Source organism: Triticum aestivum, chromosome 7B (assembly GCF_018294505.1).
Source record: "Triticum aestivum cultivar Chinese Spring chromosome 7B, IWGSC CS RefSeq v2.1, whole genome shotgun sequence".
NCBI lineage: Eukaryota > Viridiplantae > Streptophyta > Magnoliopsida > Poales > Poaceae > Triticum > Triticum aestivum.
In genome coordinates this window covers 623,927,619-623,947,489 of record NC_057813.1, presented here as the reverse complement: position 1 = coordinate 623,947,489, position 19,871 = coordinate 623,927,619, and the positions used below count along the sequence as shown (strand labels likewise).

Here is a 19,871-nt window from a genome sequence, read left to right as displayed (position 1 = left end):
GACATGCAAAAAAAAGAAAACCAAAAAAAGAAAAACAAGTCGTGGAGGCGGCACCGATGGTGAAAGAGGTGGAAGAGGTGACGGTGGTGGTGGTCGAGGAAGAACGAGCGTCAGAGGTGGTAGTGGTGGTCGTAGAGGGAGCACAAGTGCTAGAGGTGCTAGTGTTCGTAGAGGGAGCACAAGTGCTAGAGGTGGTGGTCGAGCTAGCACAAGTGCTAGAGGTGGTGGTCGAGCAGCCACAAGTGCTAGAGGTGGTCGTGGTCGAAGAGGAAGCACAAGTGCTAGAGGTGGTCGTAGAGGAATGGTTGATAATGGATCGGCCTTCGGTTATTTGTTTAATCCAGATGGTTGATCTAATAATAATGGTATATTATTTGTTCATACAATTCCTAGCATTTATGCATTTGCTCTCTTAATGTCTTGTGCTAACAATTGTTCTTTTTGTAGGCATGGCTTCATCCGGTTCCAGGACGAGGCCACCGTGCGCGGACCAAGAGGACATGCCGAAGACGTGGTTGGAGGCCAGTTTGGACAAGAAGAAGGAGAAGGATGTGCCCACACCACCATGTTGGTGTGGTGATGTTTGCAAGCTGAAGGTGTCCACTGACCGCAACAAGTCATGGACAGAAGGTAGAAGGTTTTTCGTGTGTCCCAACTATGCACATGATCGTCGAAGGCCAACTAACGCATATGACATACCACCGGTATGTTAGGTGTACATATAAAAAACATCAACAAGTTGTCACTCATATGTCTAACAAAATCATGGTTTATATGTAGTCCCCTCCTCCACTTTGCAAGTACTTCACTTGGATAGATCACGAGGTACCAAAAGATATCCAAGAGGACCAACGTGCAGATTGGTTACGGAGGCAGCGCCTATTCGAGGAGTCCTATGCACGGGGATTGGAGCGGGAGCGTCGTGAGAAGGAGGCTCGTGAGCGCAAGAAGCGTGAGCAAGAGAGGGCACGCAAAGAGAAGGCGGCTCGTCAAGAAGAGAGGGCAAGCAAACTTGCAAGGGCTCGCGATGCACGAGAGGAGGACGAGGCACGTGACAAGAAGGGAAAGTGGCCCCGGACTACTCAGTAGACAAATGGAAAGGCACCGGCGTCGATGATGAACTGTCGAGACTTTGTTTAATGTATGAACTTATTATTCGAGACCTTGTGTGGTCATGAACTATTTCTGTCATTCGAGACTATTTGAGATTATGTGCAAACTATGTTCGTCATTCGAGACTAGTTGATATGCTTTGTTCATATTTTTGGTTGAGAGTAGCATGCTTTGTTCATATTTAACAGTGTTTGCTAGTTGTTGCTAAGCAAAAACTTTAACAAGCTGTGTGCAAAAACACCAGGCCCACACCCAGACGCCAGGGTGCATGGCGTCTGCCTCCCAGATCCAGACGCCAGGGTCCCTGGCGTCTGGCTTGCTTTGCTCACGCAGGTGACCAGACAGGCCGTCTGGTGTGTCTGATGGACACCCAGACGCCAAGGTCCCTGGCGTCTGCCTCCCAGATCCAGACGCCAGGAACCCTGGCGTCTGGCGTGCTTTGCTCACGCAGGTGACCAGACAGGCCGTCTGGTGTGTCTGATGGACACCCAGACGCCACGGTCCCTGGCGTCTGCCTCCCAGATCCAGACGCCAGGAACCCTGGCGTCTGGCGTGCTTTGCTCACGCAGGTGACCAGACAGGCCGTCTGGTGTGTCTGATGGACACCCAGACGCCAAGGTCACTGGCGTCTGCCTCCCACACCCAGACGCCAGGAACCCTGGCGTCTGGCGTGCTTTGCTCGCGCAGGTGACCAGACAGGCCGTCGGGTGTGTCTGATGGACACCCAGACACCAAGGTCCCTGGCGTCTGGTGTCCAGAAAGCATTCTTGTCTAATTGATAAGATTCGAGTGGATAAGATTTTGGGCCCACCTCTACCCCTCTCATCCATTCATCTCCACCTCTACCCCTCTCATTTCACTCATATCCACCCACTCTCACCTCTAGCCCTGCCAACGTCCCTCCCTCGTCCAGCACCCTAACCCCCCCCCCCCTCAGATCTCTCACAAATCGGTCCGGTTTCACCGTTGGATCTTCAGGATTTCGAGACTAGAAGGTAAATCAACTCCACCCCCATTTTTTGGTTGGTTTAATTTATCATACTTTTGTGAAAACCCTAGTTTGTTTTCCTCGTGGTTTAATGTATCATAGGTTAGCTACTAAGAGATTTGTGTGCTGTAGATGGCTAACGAAACTCAGTGGGTGCTTAGCCCTGTTGTTCATGTGCATGGCTTGTCTCCATGTATTGTGCAAGTTAGTCAAGTGGACCTCACTTTCGATTGGTTGAAAACTAAATTCATGTTGAAGCAAGGGTTGAAGGAAGAGGATTTTGTGTACTACGTCAGGAGGAGGAAGTCAGATGGCCCCGGGGAAAGAAAATTGGTTGACATAACTGATGATGACAAGATTCAAGAAATGCTGGAAGAATGGAAATGGAAAAGGGTTGTTGACTTGCATTGCTACAGGAAACCGAGTTATATGTGATGTTCATGTCGTTTCAACCATCGTGGTCATGAACTACTTATGTCATTCGAGACTATTTGTGTAATTTGAACTATGTTTGTAATTTGCTATGTCATTCGAGACATTGTATCATAGACCATCGTGGTCATGAACTAAGTTTGTAATTTGAACTATGTTTGTCATTTGTCAACTATAGTGTTATGAAAAGACTATGCAATGCTTATGTATGTATGTTATTCGAAACTACAAGTGAAAAAGACAAAACTACAAGTGAAAAAGCAAGTATTGTCTGCACCAGGACCAGACGCCAAGGACCCTAGCGTCTGGCTCCCCTGCTTTACCCTGTTTCTGGTGTCAGTAGACTGCCAGACGCCAAGGACCCTGGCGTTTGGTCGCCCGACTTACAGCCAGACGCCAAGGACCCTGGCGTCTGGTCCCCTGACTTACAGCCAGACGCCAAGGACCCTGGCGTCTGGCTCCCTGTGCATATAGATGACTAAGTATAGATTTCATCATTCATGTCAAACATTCATATAAACATTCATATAAATGACTAAATCACAGGAAACAACAATTAACATAAATCACATCATTCATGTCAAACATTCATAGCAACTTCACGAATCCGGTACAACTTAATTCGAACGGCAACAAGTTCATGGAAAGAAACGACAACAAGTTCATGGAAAGAGACTACACCAGGTTCGTCGAAACAAACTAGAACAAGCTCATTGAAACAAACTACAACAAGCTCACTTCTTCCTTCCTCTCTTCACGATATCTGCAAGTGTATGCTCCTCCTCTTCGCTAGCCTCATGCTCCTCCTCTTCGCTAGCCTCCTCCGCCTCTGCATCAATGTTCGATTTATATCTTTGCATTCCCGCAGGCATAAATTGATGAGGATACTCCGGACTATGGAATTGAGTGTTCCATATCTTCTTTCTACCTTTCTGGCCCGGTGTCTTAGCTATTGCTTTGCCTTTTCTAGAGCGGGCATTGCCTTGTGTCGGTTGTGTAACCTGTGATGGTTGTGGAGCATCAACATCATACTCATGATCCTCTTGATGTGTTACATCATACTCATGCTCATCATGATGTGTTGGCTCCTCTTGATGTGCTGGCTCCTCTTCATTGACCTCCTCCTCTATGTCCTCTTCGTTCTGGACATAACGCCGTTTATTAGCTCTGGCGGCGCGGCTACCTGGTGCATATACGTCACTGGACTGAGCACCATGGCAAGAAAGCATAGCTACCATCTTATGGAACCGCTTCTTGAACTTCTGCGACAACACAAAATATGCTATGATATGAGATGCAAATAACTAATCCGCGAAAAAAACTTTTATAATATATTGCGACTAACCTCCATCGTGCTCCTAAGAGTCCTCTCAGATAATGCACCACCAGGTGGATGACTCAGTGCAACATTGGCATCGTTGACGCACAGAAGCAACTCTCTGCCCTGCAATTCATGAGCACACCAAACTTATGTATTTGAAAGAAAGACAACATGATGCAAGTATGTTAGAATAGATCAAACAGACTACCATTTCGTCATGCATCGGTGCGTAGTCAACATGAGCCCCTCTGGTGTCTCTCACAGCCGTGTTGAAGGTATGATAACCTTCTGTAGTCTCCGGGTCTTCAGACACCAACTCCGACCACTCCTCGTGAGTCCAACCTGGCTTCAGCTTTAACCGGTAACGATCCGCATACCACACTTGATACTTCTTATATGCTGACTGATTGCGAGGTCTATTCTCTGATTGCACTAACGTGTCTCTTTGATTCCAAATTTCTATCCACGCACGGTGTTTGTTTGCCCAATCCGATATATCCTGATTGTTCCTTCGATCGAACCTACAAATGATGCACGGGACAAAGCATTAGCAAACACTGACTTATTCAATGCTCTACTACATACTCAAGGCATGTGTTCGTAGTTCGGCCGGGTCGTTGAATAATGACAGAGATGATCAGCTCCTTGTGCCCTGCCTATGCGGAATGCAGTGCCTAGGCAGTTCAAGCGACTGGCCGTCTCGTGAAGTCTTTGGTCTTTTCCCGCAACAAAAGGAAACTAAAATCTTGATCTCGACTGCACGGTGCGGTGAATTTGGTACTAGTACTCGTTTCAAAAAATTTGGTACTAGTCTAAGAGGCTGCCACGGGAGGTCGAGGGAGTGCGTGTAGCCGTGGAGAAGGACGAAGCTCCGGTCCCCAGCATGATCAAGACGAGCAGGTCGTCCCCCTGTACCGCCTGGTCCGGAGTAAATTGCAAAAAACCACCACTTTTGTGAACCCTAAATTAAAAAACCATCATGTTTCGATTTTTTTGCAAAAAACATCCAGTATTGTACTGACAGTTTGCTGAAAACACCGATCCGTCAATTAGAGCAGTTTAACACGAAAACTGACAACTGGTTCCCTACGCGAGTGATGACGTGGCATGGAAACAACTCACACCGTTGGCTCAAATATTAGGCTGGCTTAGGGCCCACTCGTCATCCTCTCTTCCACCACTCTTCCTCCTCTTGCCAACGCGAACGCTCCCGTGTCCTCGCCAGCCTTGGCTAGCTTTTGTGCACGCCGCCTAGTGCAAGGTGGAGGCCGGCTAGCTGGCACCAGAGACTCAAGAGAGCGGGAGAAGGAGAAGGCGGAGCTCACCAGGAGCCTGTAGTCGATGCGGGGTGGCAGGGGAGCTCGAGGACGAAGGGTTGGCGTGCGGCGGCGGGAAGTTGCGGAGCTCGCCGTGAAGATGTCTTTCGGTACCTTGGCGTCGACGCGAAGCCTCTGGGGGCCACGGAGAGGGCTGGGGATCACCGGAGGTCCAGTTCGGGTGGTGGCGAGGTGTGGCCAGAGGTGGAGATCACGGCTTCGATGCGGCTGATTCTGGGCTTCCTCGTCCAATTCCTTGGGTGCCAAGAGGGATCAGGCCGTGGCGGGGATAGCTAGCATGACGGCGTGGCGAGACTCGGCTGTTGGCCACGAGCTCCATGCGAGGGCGGACGGTGCATCGTGGGGCGACATTACAAAGAGCAAAGAGGAGGGAGAGAGAGTGTGTGGCCTCCCAGGGGGGGGGGGGGGGGGGGGGAGAGGGGTCGAGGGCGGAACTATGGGCGTTGGGCGGTGGCTCCGATGGACGGTAGCACCCTGCCAATCCCCGTCGGCGTGGAGGCACGCGCCGTGCGCTCGAACCGGCGGGATACACCGCGCCTGCGACGTGTTTGGCGAAATGCCAATGAGACAGAGGAGATGTTGACCAGATGTTTAACCTCCGTCTCTTCTGTCTGTTTCTTAACGTGCTGACAATGGGGCCCATTAGTCAGATTTAGAGTCAAACGCTGCTTATTGACCGGTTAGTGTTTTCGGCAAACTGTCAGTACAATACCGGATGTTTTTTGCAAAAAAATGAAACGTGGTGGTTTTTTGATTTAAGATCCACAAATGTGGTAGGCAGTTCAAGCGACTGGCCGTCTCGTGAAGTCTTTGGTCTTTTCCCGTAACAAAAGGAAACTAAAATCTTGATCTCGACTGCACGGTGCGGTGAATTTGGTACTAGTACTCGTTTCAAAAAATTTGGTACTAGTCTAAATACCTGTCCGGGTTCACAGCTGGGCAGCAATCGCTTGGTTTTCGTTTATAGCCATGGGGCAGCCACCTGTTGTCAAGCATGCAAAAGGCAGCCACGGGCTGCTCGCAATCCAGGGGAACGGTGGCTACCTACCGTTGGTGTTGCGACCGCACCATGGAGGTGGAGCTGGAACCGACAAAGCCAGATGTTAATCATGTTATAACCATTTGACATGGAACCGTTCACTTTTTTTTTTTGCGAAATTAACATGGAGCCGTTCATGACTGGAGCTTCAATCGGCGATGACGAGAGTTGCATCCGCGGTACCCGTGAGGTAGGAAGACGACAGTGTGCACGATGTTTTGCTGCACCAGCACGCCGGCTTGCTTCACATGGCGTGCCGCGGGACCGGGGCCCATCGGTGTAGAAGCTGCAACCAGTTAGTGGAGAAGCTCGACGACGACCGCGAGTTGTGACGTTTCCTAGAACCGGCATCTCTGGGTGCCGTAACAAGCGCCGTCGGGTGCTGTGACCGGTGACTCGGTGTGCTGGAACGACGATGTCGAGTTTGCTGGAACCGGGGACGAAGGGTACTGGAAATGCTAGAACCAACAATGCATGGCGTCATGAAACTATGGGAACAACATTGTTGTTGCAATGGCATGGATGCGATAGGGCAACATAGGCGCGAGCGACGAGGGTACTTCCGGCGATGGTGAGGGGGCTGCGACCGTGAGAATACCATGCCGCAACAGATGACTGCAAGGGCTGCGGCCGGCCGGCCAGCCCGGGGTGATGCTTCGGCGGCGACGACGAGGTGACGAGCGGAGCACTGGTGTTCCAAGCCAGACGGGCGAGGTAGCAACACGCAGGATCGGCGAGCTGGGGCGGCGCGCTCTTTTTACCCGTTTGTGTCGAGGGAGATGACGGGGGAGGGGGGGGGGGGTAGATCAGGCGGACATGAGTTGCAGGATCAGACATCACAGGAGGTGACCAATCTGGTGTCGTGTCGGCCGGCCGGCTCCTAGCAACACCCAATTACTTTTTCACCGGTTAAGATTTTTGTTTCAGGAAACTTCTGATCTATTAATCCTTAATCACAGAAGTGCAACAAATATCAGATATAATAGAAAATATATTTAGATTCGTAGACCACCTAACGACGACCACAAGCATTGAAAACGACCAAAGTCTCTTCGCCGTCATCGCCCCTCGCTTGCTGCAGCCGGGCAAAATTTGTTGTAGTGGACAATCAGAAAGTCATCGTGCTAATGTAAGTTGTGTGGCATATTGACACAACCAAAAATCAGTGTCGAAGAGGCTAGCTTTGAGTAGAATTGAGACCCGTGAAGTCTCAGTCGATGCTATGTCTGTGAGATCTTAAATTGAGATCCGTATAAATTTTCTTTTAGATTTTTCCTTTTCTCTCTTGCATTTATGTCACTTGACTGAGATTTGATTAGATCTCAGTCGACTGAGACTTAATAAGATTGTTAGTTAAAATTTAGAGATCTTTTTACTAGAAATAGAGAAAAGCGGCCAATTTTGTCAAAAATCACCCAACTGCAAAGTCAATTGTTTTCTTGATGAAATCATAAAGGGACCACACTACCCACATTTTCATAGAAGAAAATTGAATTTATTGGCCACTCAACTGAAGCCACAATCAATCAACCAGGCCGAATCTCTCGCTGCAAGTAAAAAAGCAACCTAGCAGTTACTGCAAATGCAACAGTACTACCTAAAGCTAGCGCACGATCATGATGTTGGTGGGCTGCGATGTCTCGGGCATAACAAGCTGCAGAACCAGAGCCTTCACACGTTCTACGCACCCCAGCCGGTCGTGACCCCGAAACCCGACCAAACCTCGCGCACCTCCGCTTCTCCTTGTGGCAGCGCCGCTCGGTCCGGTGCGAGTGTGATGGTGGTGACGGCCGAGAGTGGTCTTCCCGCGGTCATGCAGGATTGCAGGCGATGGCGGCGGATCAGCACGTCGAGTCTGTGGCCTGTGAGTGGGAAGAGGAAGAATGCCAGGCCGGAGGCCCGGACCGAGTCCCGCGGCGGCACGGCGTGACCCAGGAGCAAGGGGCGCAGATGAGAGACCCGAAGGCAAAAGCTTACGACACCGCCCGCCGCGGGCGTCAAGGTTCGCGGCGCGGCGGCCAAAACCAACTTCAAGCAACCACCCGTGGCCCCCGCTGATGATGACGGTGTAGCACTACACCTCCCCTGCGAGAACAAGGGCGCCACAGCAGAGCCGTCCTCCGATGAAGAAGAAGAAGAAGAAGAAGAAGAAGAAGAAGAAGAAGAAGAAGAAGAAGAATAGGTACCTCCGCCGCGTGTTGTAGACTATATGCGGCAGGTACGGCGCGCTGATCAAGCGCTCCAAGTCCAAGACCGTACGATTGTTAGCGAATATAGTTTCCGTAGTAGTCTCCAACTCCTTCCTTTACTTGTTCTACTCAAACTCTTGTAAATCTTCCTTGTACGTCAAGGCTTGGCTTCAGCCACATCAATATATACAGCCCGCGACTCCCCCTCGAGAGGTAGGGAACGCTTATCATCTTACATGGTAATCAGAGCCACCTCTTCCCAAAACATCTAGCCAAAGATCAAAACACTAAACCACATACCATTGTCTCCATGGCTTCCTCAGCCGGCGTTGCTCTCAACCTTGGATCGCCGCCGTTAGAGAAGCTCGCAAGAGGAAATTTCATCCTCTGGAAGACTCAGGTTCTCCCAGCCCTGCGAGGTGCGCAGGTTACTGGGCTCCTGGACAACTTCGATGCCGCTCCATCGAGGGTGGTGGAGATCACGAAGGCGGATAAAACCACGGCCCTAGAGCCGAATCCCCTCTACGGGCCCTGGATCGCCAAAGATCAACAGGTCCTATCATATCTACTCAATTCCATGTCTCCTGAAATCCTTGCACAAGTCGTCGGGAAGGACTCCACCTACGAGCTCTGGACGACGGTGACAAATCTCTTCGCCTCGCAATCACAATCTCGGATCACCAATCTGAGGATCGCCATCACCAACACCAAGAAGGGCACCATGTCGAGCTCGGCGTATATGGCAAAGATGAAGAGCCTTGGGGACGATCTTGCTGCTGCTGGGCGCCCTGTCTCTAACCCGGAGATGGTGGACTACATCCTGGCGGGACTTGATCGCGACTACGACTCTGTGGTTGCAGCGATCGGTGTTGTCAAGAACACTATCACCACCGACGACCTCTTCGCTCAGATTTCTGCTTTTGATCAGAGGATGGAGATGCTGGGTGATTCATCTTCAGGAGGATTTCATTCATCGGCCAACGCAGTCTACAGAGGCCGTGGCCAGCCCCGCGGCAGACCCCGTGGGCGAGGAGGAAGGGGGCGCGGCCGTGGTGATCGCAGTGACCGCGGTGACCGCCAGCCCTCTCCTGCAAACAGAGGCGGCGGATTCAGAGGACGCCCTCGACAACAATAGCAACAGCAGGTGCGTGAACAGCAGCACGATTACCCTGAATGTCAGATATGCTATAGGCACCATCCTGGAGGCGCACGTGTTTGCTGGTGGCGCTATGAAGAGAACGATCAGGAAGAGAAGGAGGCGCATGCTGTCTCCTATGGCGTAGATACAAACTGGTATGCCGACAGTGTAGCAACAAATCACATCACAGGTGAACTTGAGAAGCTGACAACACGGGAGAAGTACAATGGAGGCGACCAAATTCGCACGGCAAGCGGTTCTGGTATGAATATCACTCACATTGGTAGTTCAATTGTTAAAAACCCCATGAAAAATTTGCACCTGAAAGATGTCTTGCATGTTCCTCAAACATCAAAAAATCTTGTTTTCGTTCATCGATCCACCCTTGATAACAATGTTCTCATAGAATTCTACCCTTATTTTTTCTTGGTTAAGGATTTGAGAACAAGGAGAATCATTCTTAGATGGACGGTGCGTGGGAGGCCTCTATCCACTTATATCATCATCATCATCTTCATGGTCAAATAAGCAAGCCAACATTGTCACCAAGCCATCATCATCAAGGTGGCATAGTCGTTTAGGTCATCCATCTTCAGTCATAGTTAAATACGTTCTTAGCAAAAATAAACTCTCTTATGAGAATAGTGTTGAGTCAGTTTGTGATCCGTGTCAACAAGCAAAAAGTCATCAATTACCTTATTCCATCTCTACTAGTGTGTCTACTGCTCCTCTACAACTCATATTTTCAGATGTATGGGGGCCAGCCCCTACTTCAGTTGGGAGATTTTCTTATTATGTAAGCTTTATTGATGACTATAGTAAATTTACTTGGATTTATTTGTTAAAGAAACGGTCTGATGTTTTCCAAGTCTTTCTCAATTTCCAAAATCTTGTTGAACGCAAACTGAACTCTAAAATCATTGCTATGCAAAGTGACTGGGGTGGTGAGTATGAAAAATTGAACTCTTTCTTCCAAAAACTTGGCATATCACATCATGTCTCTTGTCCTCATGCTCACCAACAAAATGGATCTGCTGAAAGAAAGCATCGTCACATAGTTGATATGGGGCTTGCATTGCTTGCAAATGCATTCATGCCACTTAAATTTTGGGATGAACCATTCTTAACTGCTACATATCTTATCAATTTGCTTCCAAGCAAAGTTATCAAATTTGAAACTCCTATTACACGACTTTTTGGTGTCACACCAAACTACACATCTCTTCGTGTTTTCGGTTGTGCATGTTGGCCCAATCTTAGACCCTACAATACACGCAAACTTGCTTTCCGCTCAAAAAAGTGTGTCTTTTTAGGCTATAGTCCCATGCATAAAGGGGTCAAATGTCTTGATGTTCCTAGTGGTAGGGTCTACATATCCCGAGATGTTGTCTTTGATGAATCCGTGTTTCCGTTTGCATCACTTCATCCCAATGCCGGTGCACTTCTTCGCAAGGAAATTCTTCTTCTTCCTCCACATCTTCGGTCTTTTGATCATGGGGGCGACAATTGTACTAATCAAAGTGACGATATTTCTACTAGTACTTGCTCTTCTCTGTTGCCTGTGCAGGTCTCTGGAGAAAACAGGGCTCAAATTGATCAAAATCCTGAAAATATAGCTCAAATCGATCCTATATTGCATGCTGAGGAAGAAGATGAACCTGGCACGGACAACGAAGGTGATCCGGCGGCGCCTGGAACTCCTGTGCGCGGGCAGACCTCGGATCGCGCGAGCAGATCCGCCTCGGATCGCGTCTCTGTCAGCTGCGGCAACGAATCTAGAGAGCGCCACTCCCGCGCTGCCACCTCAGCAACAGGCGGGACCACTACAAGAAATATGTCAACTTATGACCACCACTATTGGTCACTGAAAGGTCACAAATTTCCATTTATGACCTTTTTGTGACCAAAAACAGAAGGTCAAAAGCTGGCCGTCGTAAACTGACTATAGCGAGCTTTCTTCTGGAATGGTCAAAGACGTTTACGACCAAAATATTCCTACTGTGGCGTTTTGGTCACTAGCAACCTCCCCCAGGCCACGTAGGCATCCAGCGTGGCAATCTGATGTGGCACAAGATTCAGCCCGGTCCAATTCAGCGTTTTACATGGGCCGAGCCCATTAATTCAGCCTTTTATTATTTTTTCCTTGTTAATTCTGCTCGGCTTCATGGGCCAAGCCCAACATTGTAGCCTTTTTTATTGTTGGCCCGTGGCCTTTTATTATTTATTGCTTTTCTATTTTCAGCCATTATATATTCAAGCTGGTCCCACTAGTCAGATGGGTCCCACTTGTCATGATCATCTCTCAAAATCGTCCCACATGTCAAAAATGTACAAAATTGACAGATTATTTTCATAAGTGGACCCATTGGTCAAGTTTCCATTTCACAAGTTTTCAGATCACATACATAATCAAAAAGATTCATCAAATATACCACTAAATAAATCTATTACAATCTTTACAACACATATATGCTACAATATGCTACTCTTCACTAAGTAGAACTTGACGGCTTCACACTTCACGGCTTCACACTTGCTTCATACTTCACGGCTTCACACTTGAGCATCTGTAAAAGAGGAACAACCACAAATTTAAATCTCAATTGCAGTATATGCAGAAGCAGTTCAAAGTTGAAACAACATCAATTAAACACACGCGCACAGAAACATAGGAGTCAAAATGCAGTATAGGACCAGGACAAGGAAACTCATGTTATTAAATCAACACATAGCTTGTAGCAAAACAGCACAGAAACATGTGGATATCTCATGTGAGCATCATGTTGTGGTTTTATTAAACAATGATATAGCAACAGAATACAATATCTTCAATGCAAACCAGCAAGAGAATTGCTCCTGCTAGCTGCTGTTGCTGCCACAAAACGCATGACACATTAGTTGCAGTACAAGCTATGGATCTGGATTCTGGACTGAGATCCAACACGACGTATGTACAATGAAGTGCAGATATGCAACTAGCAGGAAATCTAAGTGAACATGGTTTGTACTTCTCACATAAATCTTTACTCTTGTAAATTCAAAGCTATGTTTGATCCCAGACGACATGAGCTAATGATTATAATGTATGACACCCTACTGAAGCAACAAACAACTCCTGACTTATTACTACAAAGAAAATAGTTCTTCCCAAGCCTCCATTTTAACAATGTATAAATCTGAGTGAATAGATGTACTCTAGAGCTATGTTGGAACCACTAGCAGAGTAAACAAACAGAGTCCATGGAAAATCTGGCAACAACGGATGTACTGTACTGATAACATTAGACTAGAACTAAGAGCCTCAGAGATCTTGGTGGTTAAGACCATCAAGTGGGATAAACCCATTAAGAGTAGCAAATATTTTGATAACATCACAGGCTCAAAGGAAAATAAACACCAGCAAACTATTGAATGAATTAAAACCCAAAACAGAGCAAAATCTCTTAAAGAGCACAAAATGGCATGGTCTGTCAGAAGTAGCTGGTTGTGATAATCATGAAGTATCAGTGGGAATCCGAACGATTTTCTTCATCACGCAGAAGCATGCAAAAGACCCAATATAACACAAAGAGCAACAAGGTTGCGACCAACACAAGGAGTGCATGTACAGCCAGTCATAAAGCGGTGCAAATGTAATATAGGAGATGCCATCATCCATCAGAAGTAGCTGGTTACACTAATCATGAAATATCAGTGGGAATCCGAACAATTTTCTTCATCACCCGAAATCATGCAGTTCAACCCAACAGAACACAATGAGCAATAAGTTTCATAACCAATGAAGGAATGCATGTACAGTCAGTCTAAAGCAGTAAAAATGTGCAAATGTACTTCATGAGATGGCGTGACCCGTCGATTTTCTTCATCACCCAGGTAATGCACATCTCATCAGCCAGCAGAACACAAAAAAGAGGATACAAAAATTACTGCTAAGAGGTTTGCAAAAAATCAAAGGAAAGTATTTGCTCAATAATAAAGGAGTACTCCCTCTGTAAACTAATATAAGAGTGTTTAGATCACTAGTTTAGTATTCTAAACACTCTTATATTAGTTTACGGAGGGAGTACATATGTAGTCCAAGAGATGGCATTATCCGTCAGAAGTATCTGGTTGTAATAATCATGAAAATCAGTGGGAATCCGAACGATTTTCTTCATCACCCAGATCATGCACATCTCAGCCAGCAGAACATCACAAGTAACATATGTAAAACAATGATTCTGAGCATGAGCAAACAATGATTCTGAGCATGAGCAAACAATGATTCTATTAGAGTACCAGCAAATCAGACTGAAGTTTCATGGAATGATTAGTATAACTAGACCCATTTTAGTTTAGCATTACATAAAAGACTAGTAGCAGTCGCACAAGCAACTATTGAGCACTGAAGAAACAGGACAGGGAAACAGCATACCCTGATGGTGCCCAGGCTGCAGCCTCAGAACCCTGCAAAACCACAAGTGACGTTAACATCAAACACACATATAAGACGCACCATGTTATGAAATATACATATAAGACGCACATATAAGACGTTAACATCAAATCCACAGTTTAGAAAATTAGTATCTTCTTTGCCAAGGTGAAATGAGATGACTGAACTTGATTTGGCTTTTTAGCTTCCATAATTTCTACTAGCAGCAGATGTTATGAAATGGACTTACTGAATTATCTGAATCAAGGAAAGAAATCTGCAACTAGCTTCAGACCATCTATTACACAGACTAAGAAATCTATTTCCATCCAACTACTTTTACTTTTCTACAAGACTACAGCAGTTTTAGACAACTCCAAAGTCCTAAATTTGTTCACAGGTTATTCAACACAAGTAAATTTGTTCACAGGTTATCTACAAGATTAGAACAGTTTCAGACACCCCACACTAACAGTTTCAGATTTCAACAGATTCAGACAACTGTTTTTCAGACTTGGAACAATTTCAGTAAACTGTTCTTCAGACCACAACAGTTTCAGTAAACTATAGCAAAGTCTGAATGTCGTGGAAAACAAATAATTATTGTCTGCTCACCTAAGTTAGTTTCATTGTCTATCCAGAGCATGCCCAACTGTGTGTAGCTAAGGTGTCCAACTAAGGTGTCCAATGCCCAACTGTGTGCATTGCTAGTAGTCTGTTCTGACCCAACTAGTAAGATGTGATCTCAGAGAAGAACAAAAACTAGTGAAGATGCGGGAGGATTAGTCGTTGAGTGAGGAAGGAGTTTTTGTTTTCTTACCGAACTGTTGTTGGTCGCCAGCGACGACGCGTTGGCGGACGTCATCACCATCGCCATGAACCCCGGCGCCGCGGCTGCTCAGGTCGGCCGCCACTCCGTCTGGCCGGCGACGGCGAGGCCCAGGAACAGGAAGAAGCCCCCCAGATGGCTGCAACAACAACATGAACAACAACGAGAGTCAGATCGCAAGCAGGGGAACATGAACTAGAAACAAGAACCAGAGAAGAAGCACATGACCTTGGAAGATGGAGCACCAGGCGGATCTGGAAGCCGACGCCATGGAGGAGATGAGCTCCAGGTCCAGCCACCTCTGGCCTCGCCATCGTCGCATGTGGCAGATCCCGACAAAGTTAAAGTGGTGGCCGAAACCCTAGCCACGGGTGAGGTTGCGGGCTTGCACTAGAGGGTGCGAGAGACGGATCTGACGGGAGGGGGGAAGAGATGCACGAGGGGAGCCCGGGGTGTGCTGCGCGCTGGCGAGAGCCGCCTCAACTCGCCGGAATCGAGTGGAGCAGAGGAGTCGCGGGAGGGAGAGAGAGAGGGCTCGCGGGGGAGAAGGGCTCGCAGTGAGGGAAGGGGATGGGAGAGAGGAGGAGGGCGTGGGGGAGGGCGTGGGGGAGGCCATGGCCGTCGGGGAGCTCAGACAGAGGGAGGTGGAGGCGGCGATCTAGAAAGGAGGAGGTGGCGGCGGCGATCTGGAAGGGAGGAGGAGATGGGGACGAGGGAGGAAGGGGGCGACGGGGGAGGGGATCTGAGCTAGGGTTCGGGCTGCGGGTGGGGGGTATCTCCTTTTCTTTCTTTTTTTCTTCTTTTCTGTAGATAGATGGATGGATGGATGGATGTGGGATGGAGAGATGGATGGATGGACGCCATGTCATCGATCCGTGGACAGAGTTACGATTGGTTCAGAAAATCAGTGATGTAAAATAGTTTTCAAATACTAAAAATAGAGGGATTTTATGAAGTAGCTATCAAAAATATTATGCAAAAGGGCACCACACAAGCTTTCACTAGAGTAAGACCACATTTTATGGATTAGGACCAATTTGTATGCATTTTTCATATTTCTAGCTATTTTTAATCATTTTTTGAGTGCACGAAATGAGGTTTTTTTGTGAAGGACCTACCATATATTTGTTGCAAAATTGTACCAAATCATTTTTACAAAATACTAGGACATATTTAATGCACAATTGACAAAATGGTTGGGTGTCAAAAGTTTTGATCCACCTCTGGTGAAAAACACAAATTCCCACCGATTCAGTTGGAAGCGGGTCAAATTTGAACTGCAGCTGCCTCGTAGTTTGCTATTTATTTTTTCCAAAAATCATTTCTAGGTACATAAGTATCTATTTAATCAGAGAAACATCAAAAGTTTTCCAAGATTCAACCACTAGCTAGGAAGGGTCAAGCCCGCCATTTTGATCGCATTTTGAAACGGGCATAAAAAATTCAAAAAAATAAAAAAAATTGGGAAACCTTGGCATTATGTCATTATATGTGACCAACTTTCCAGGAAAAATAATAAACTTGTAATACGGTAATTATTTTAAAAAAGTGTTCTCAGAAACGAGCTATCATGTGTGGAGATCAATGGCTTTCAAGCCAAATGATCAATCTTATGGCCACATTCATGGCATAGTTTGTTCAAATGATCTCATATTGTGCACAAGGGTGCATATTAGAATGGCAAACAATGTTGCCTAAGGAAGTTTTCATTTTCGTTGGACGAAAAAACCATTTTCCATTTTTCGAGTGCCGGAAAGGAGGTTTTTTTGTGAAGGAACTACCAAATAATTGTTGCAAAATTGGACCAAATCATTCTTATAAAATACTAGGCCATATTTAATGCACAATTGACAAAATGGTTGGGTGTAAAATTTTTTGATCCACCTCTCGTGAAAAAGGCAAATTTCCGCCGATTCAGCTGGAAGCGGGTCAAATTTGAACTGCAGGTGCCTCATAGTTTGCTATTTATTTTTTTTCAAAAATCATTTCTAGGTACATAAGTATCTATTTAATCAGAGAAACACCAAAAAAATTCCAGGATTCAACCACTAGCTAGGAACGGTCATTCCCGCCGTTTTGACCGCATTTTGAAACGGGTATAAAAAATTCAAAAAAATCAAAAAACTGGGAAACCTTCGCATTGTGTCATCATATGTGGCCAAGTTCCTAGGAAAAATAACAAACTTGTAATACGGCAATTATTTTAAAAAAGTGTTCTCAGAAATGAGCTATCATGTGTGGAGATCAATGGCTTTCAAGCCAAATGATCAATCTTATGGCCACATTCATGGCATAGTTTGTTCAAATGATCTCATATTGTGCACAAGGGTGCATATTGGAATGGCAAACAATGTTTCCTAAGGAATTTTTCATTTTCGTTGGACGAAAAAACCATTTTCCATTTTTCGAGTGCCCGAAAGGAGGGTTTTTTGTGAAGGAACTACCAAATAATTGTTGCAAAATTGGACCGAATTATTTTTATAAAATACTAGGCCATATTTAATGCACAATTGACAAAATTGTTGGGTGTTAAAAATTTTGATCCACCTCTCGTGAAAAAGGGTCAAATTTGAACTGCAGCTGCCTCATAGTTTGCTATTTATTTTTTCCAAAAATCATTTCTAGTTACATAAGGACCTATTTAATCATAAATACATGGTTTGGTGGTGATACGTCGAGGTTTGGGCGGTGGCCGAGGGCCTCAACTCTAGAGCGCATAAACTTGCATGTCCGTCGCGTGGTCACCGCGTGACCGTAATGTTGCCATGTGTTCTGGGCGGCTTAGGCATGTCTAGTGGGTTGGGAACTCCCCAGGTTGGTGCTAGGAAGAAAATTACAACATAAGATACTCACAAGAAGACCGATCGATGCTCAAACATGAATTAGCAGCCAAGTGTTTGATTAGCGGTACGGGAAATGCACATGGCCAATGGGTGTGAGTTTTGGCTGAGGATGATCATCTACTAAGAAGAATGTCTTCACAAATTTTTAGCTCAAAAGGAGGATCCTAGGTGGTACTTGCTTTGCAAATTACCACGCTGGACAAAAATATGAATGTTGAAGCTGGGCTCAAAATAATGAATGGATTGAGCTGAAATTTTGTGGAGGATGGTTATTTGGGCATAGGAAAGCATTGTAGAAAATTGATACCATTTGGACATGCCAAAGTAGTACTTCCTTCACAATGCTCTTCTATGGACAGAAACTTGGGAAAACTAGTGAGAGAGATTGGATGAATGAAATGAGCTCAAAATTGGTGTAGGTAAGTTACTTAGGTATGGTCATGCGCTGGTCAATTTTTAGATCATTTGGGTAAGCCTAGCTAGTACTTACTTCACAAAGCTTCTCTCGAGGTAGAAACTTTGGAAATTTCCCGAGAAAGATTTACTAGGAAAATTGAGCTGAATATTATCATGTGGCAATGATTTGGGTATGGAAGAGTGCCCGAACAGTTTGAGGGTAATAGGAGGGGTCTATATAACACTTGCTTTGCAACGTGCCAATTTGGCCATAAAATATAAATTGAACTTGGGCTCACATAGATGATTTGACTGAGCTGCAATTTGGAGGAGGGTGATAATTTGGGCATATGAAGAAACTGTATAAATTTCATGTCATTTAGAGATATAAAAAAGGTACTTCCTTCACAATGCTTCTAGGTGGACAAAAACATTGGAAATTTTCCGAGGAAGATTTGCTAGGCAAACGGAGCTGAATTTTGTCATGCGGTAATGATTTGGATAGGAAAGAGTGCCCAAAAGTTCGTAGGGCAATCAAGAATATATAAATAGCACTTCCTTCATAAAGTGTTGTTGTGAACATAATAGGAAAATGAATATTGTTGAATTAGTTTTGAACTAGGCAAGGAAGGATTTTTACATATTTGATGAAGATATGACCCAAAGAATTTATGAGATTTTTTTGGGAATTTTGGGAATGATAGAAATATAGGTTGCTTCACAACCTAGGGCAAAAACTGCCACATGGACATGACACATAGGCAAAACTGATGAGATGGCGCCTAGTCATCACAACCCACCACAATCTACAAGGTTATGACCATCTATATTGGTCATTAACAACTAGAAATAAGGCAGCGGACTAGCACTGTTTGCTTTGTGACCATTTCGTGTAAGGAAATTACGACCTTTCTGACCAAAATGGTCGCAATGGTTTAGGGTTTGAAGCCCCCTAAACAGCTTTTGACCAATTGGTCTAAAATGGTCATAAATTTATGACCAATTCTTCGAGGGTCACTGACAGAAGGTCATAAGTTGACATATTTCTTGTAGTGGACCAGCAGCGGGGCCGGATCCCCCTCACCCCGCGTGCGCCTGCAACCGCGGTCGGGGCAGCGGATCGGCTGTGCCGGACCGGGCGGTTGGCCCTCGTGTGCGCTCTGGGGAGGCGGCCACACCATCGGCTGCAGGATCATCTGCGCAGGAGGCAGCAGATTCCCCTGTGTCAGCACATGCAGGCTCGTCAGGATCTTCTGTGGCCAGCATTCCTGAGGTTCAGCCAGCAACTTCTTCACGGGTTATGACACGTCTACAGAAAGGTATACGGAATCCTAAAATAAGAAAAGATGGAACTATACCATATGGAATGTTGTGTATTTCAGGAGAGCCAACAACGTTGAGTAGTGCACTTGACGATCCTAAGTGGAAGAAGGCAATGGATGAGGAATATTCTACACTTATGAGGAACAAAACCTGGCATCTTGTACCAAACCAAAAAGGCAAAAATATCATCGATTGCAAATGGGTGTACAGAATCAAAAAGAAGGCAGATGGCTCCATTGACAGGTATAAGGCACGTCTAGTTGCAAAGGGCTTTAAGCAATGTTATGGTATTGATTATGAGGACACCTTTAGTCCTGTTGTAAAAGCTGCAACTATCAGACTTGTGCTAGCCATTGCTGTATCCAAGGGTTGGAGCCTAAGACAGCTAGATGTACAGAACGCATTTTTGCATGGTGTTCTAGAATAGGAAGTGTTCATGAGACAACCACCTGGATATGAGGATAAGGAATCACCACATTATGTTTGCAAGCTTGACAAAGCACTCTATG

General features: G+C 46.1%; 2 protein-coding genes, 1 non-coding gene and 3 pseudogenes across 3 annotated transcripts; 1 reads left to right on the top strand and 5 right to left on the bottom strand.

Annotated features, from left to right (window-relative positions):
- Nucleotides 1-434: 434 nt before the first annotated feature.
- Nucleotides 435-1,205, top strand: LOC123155708 (U1 small nuclear ribonucleoprotein 70 kDa-like). Its single transcript, XM_044573857.1, has 2 exons — nt 435-704; nt 781-1,205. The coding sequence occupies exons 1-2, from the start codon at nt 450-452 to the stop codon at nt 1,087-1,089; spliced, it is 564 nt and encodes a 187-aa protein (XP_044429792.1). The 5' UTR covers nt 435-449; the 3' UTR covers nt 1,090-1,205.
- Nucleotides 1,206-3,267: 2,062 nt separating this feature from the next.
- LOC123158287 (uncharacterized) lies at nt 3,268-4,230 on the bottom strand. The gene is made up of 3 exons (XM_044576340.1): nt 4,063-4,230; nt 3,879-3,977; nt 3,268-3,795 (listed from the first exon to the last, which is right to left on the bottom strand). The coding sequence occupies exons 1-3, from the start codon at nt 4,075-4,077 to the stop codon at nt 3,268-3,270; spliced, it is 642 nt and encodes a 213-aa protein (XP_044432275.1). The 5' UTR covers nt 4,078-4,230.
- Nucleotides 4,231-12,854: 8,624 nt separating this feature from the next.
- Nucleotides 12,855-12,937, bottom strand: LOC123163325 (small nucleolar RNA SNORD24). The gene has a single exon (XR_006481844.1). It is a non-coding gene; the product is annotated as a small nucleolar RNA SNORD24 (small nucleolar RNA).
- Nucleotides 12,938-13,022: 85 nt separating this feature from the next.
- On the bottom strand, nt 13,023-13,098 carry LOC123163361 (uncharacterized; annotated as a pseudogene).
- A 111-nt stretch (nt 13,099-13,209) lies between these two features.
- LOC123163364 (uncharacterized) lies at nt 13,210-13,285 on the bottom strand (annotated as a pseudogene).
- Nucleotides 13,286-13,648: 363 nt separating this feature from the next.
- LOC123163359 (uncharacterized) lies at nt 13,649-13,723 on the bottom strand (annotated as a pseudogene).
- Between the last annotated feature and the right edge of the window lie 6,148 nt (nt 13,724-19,871).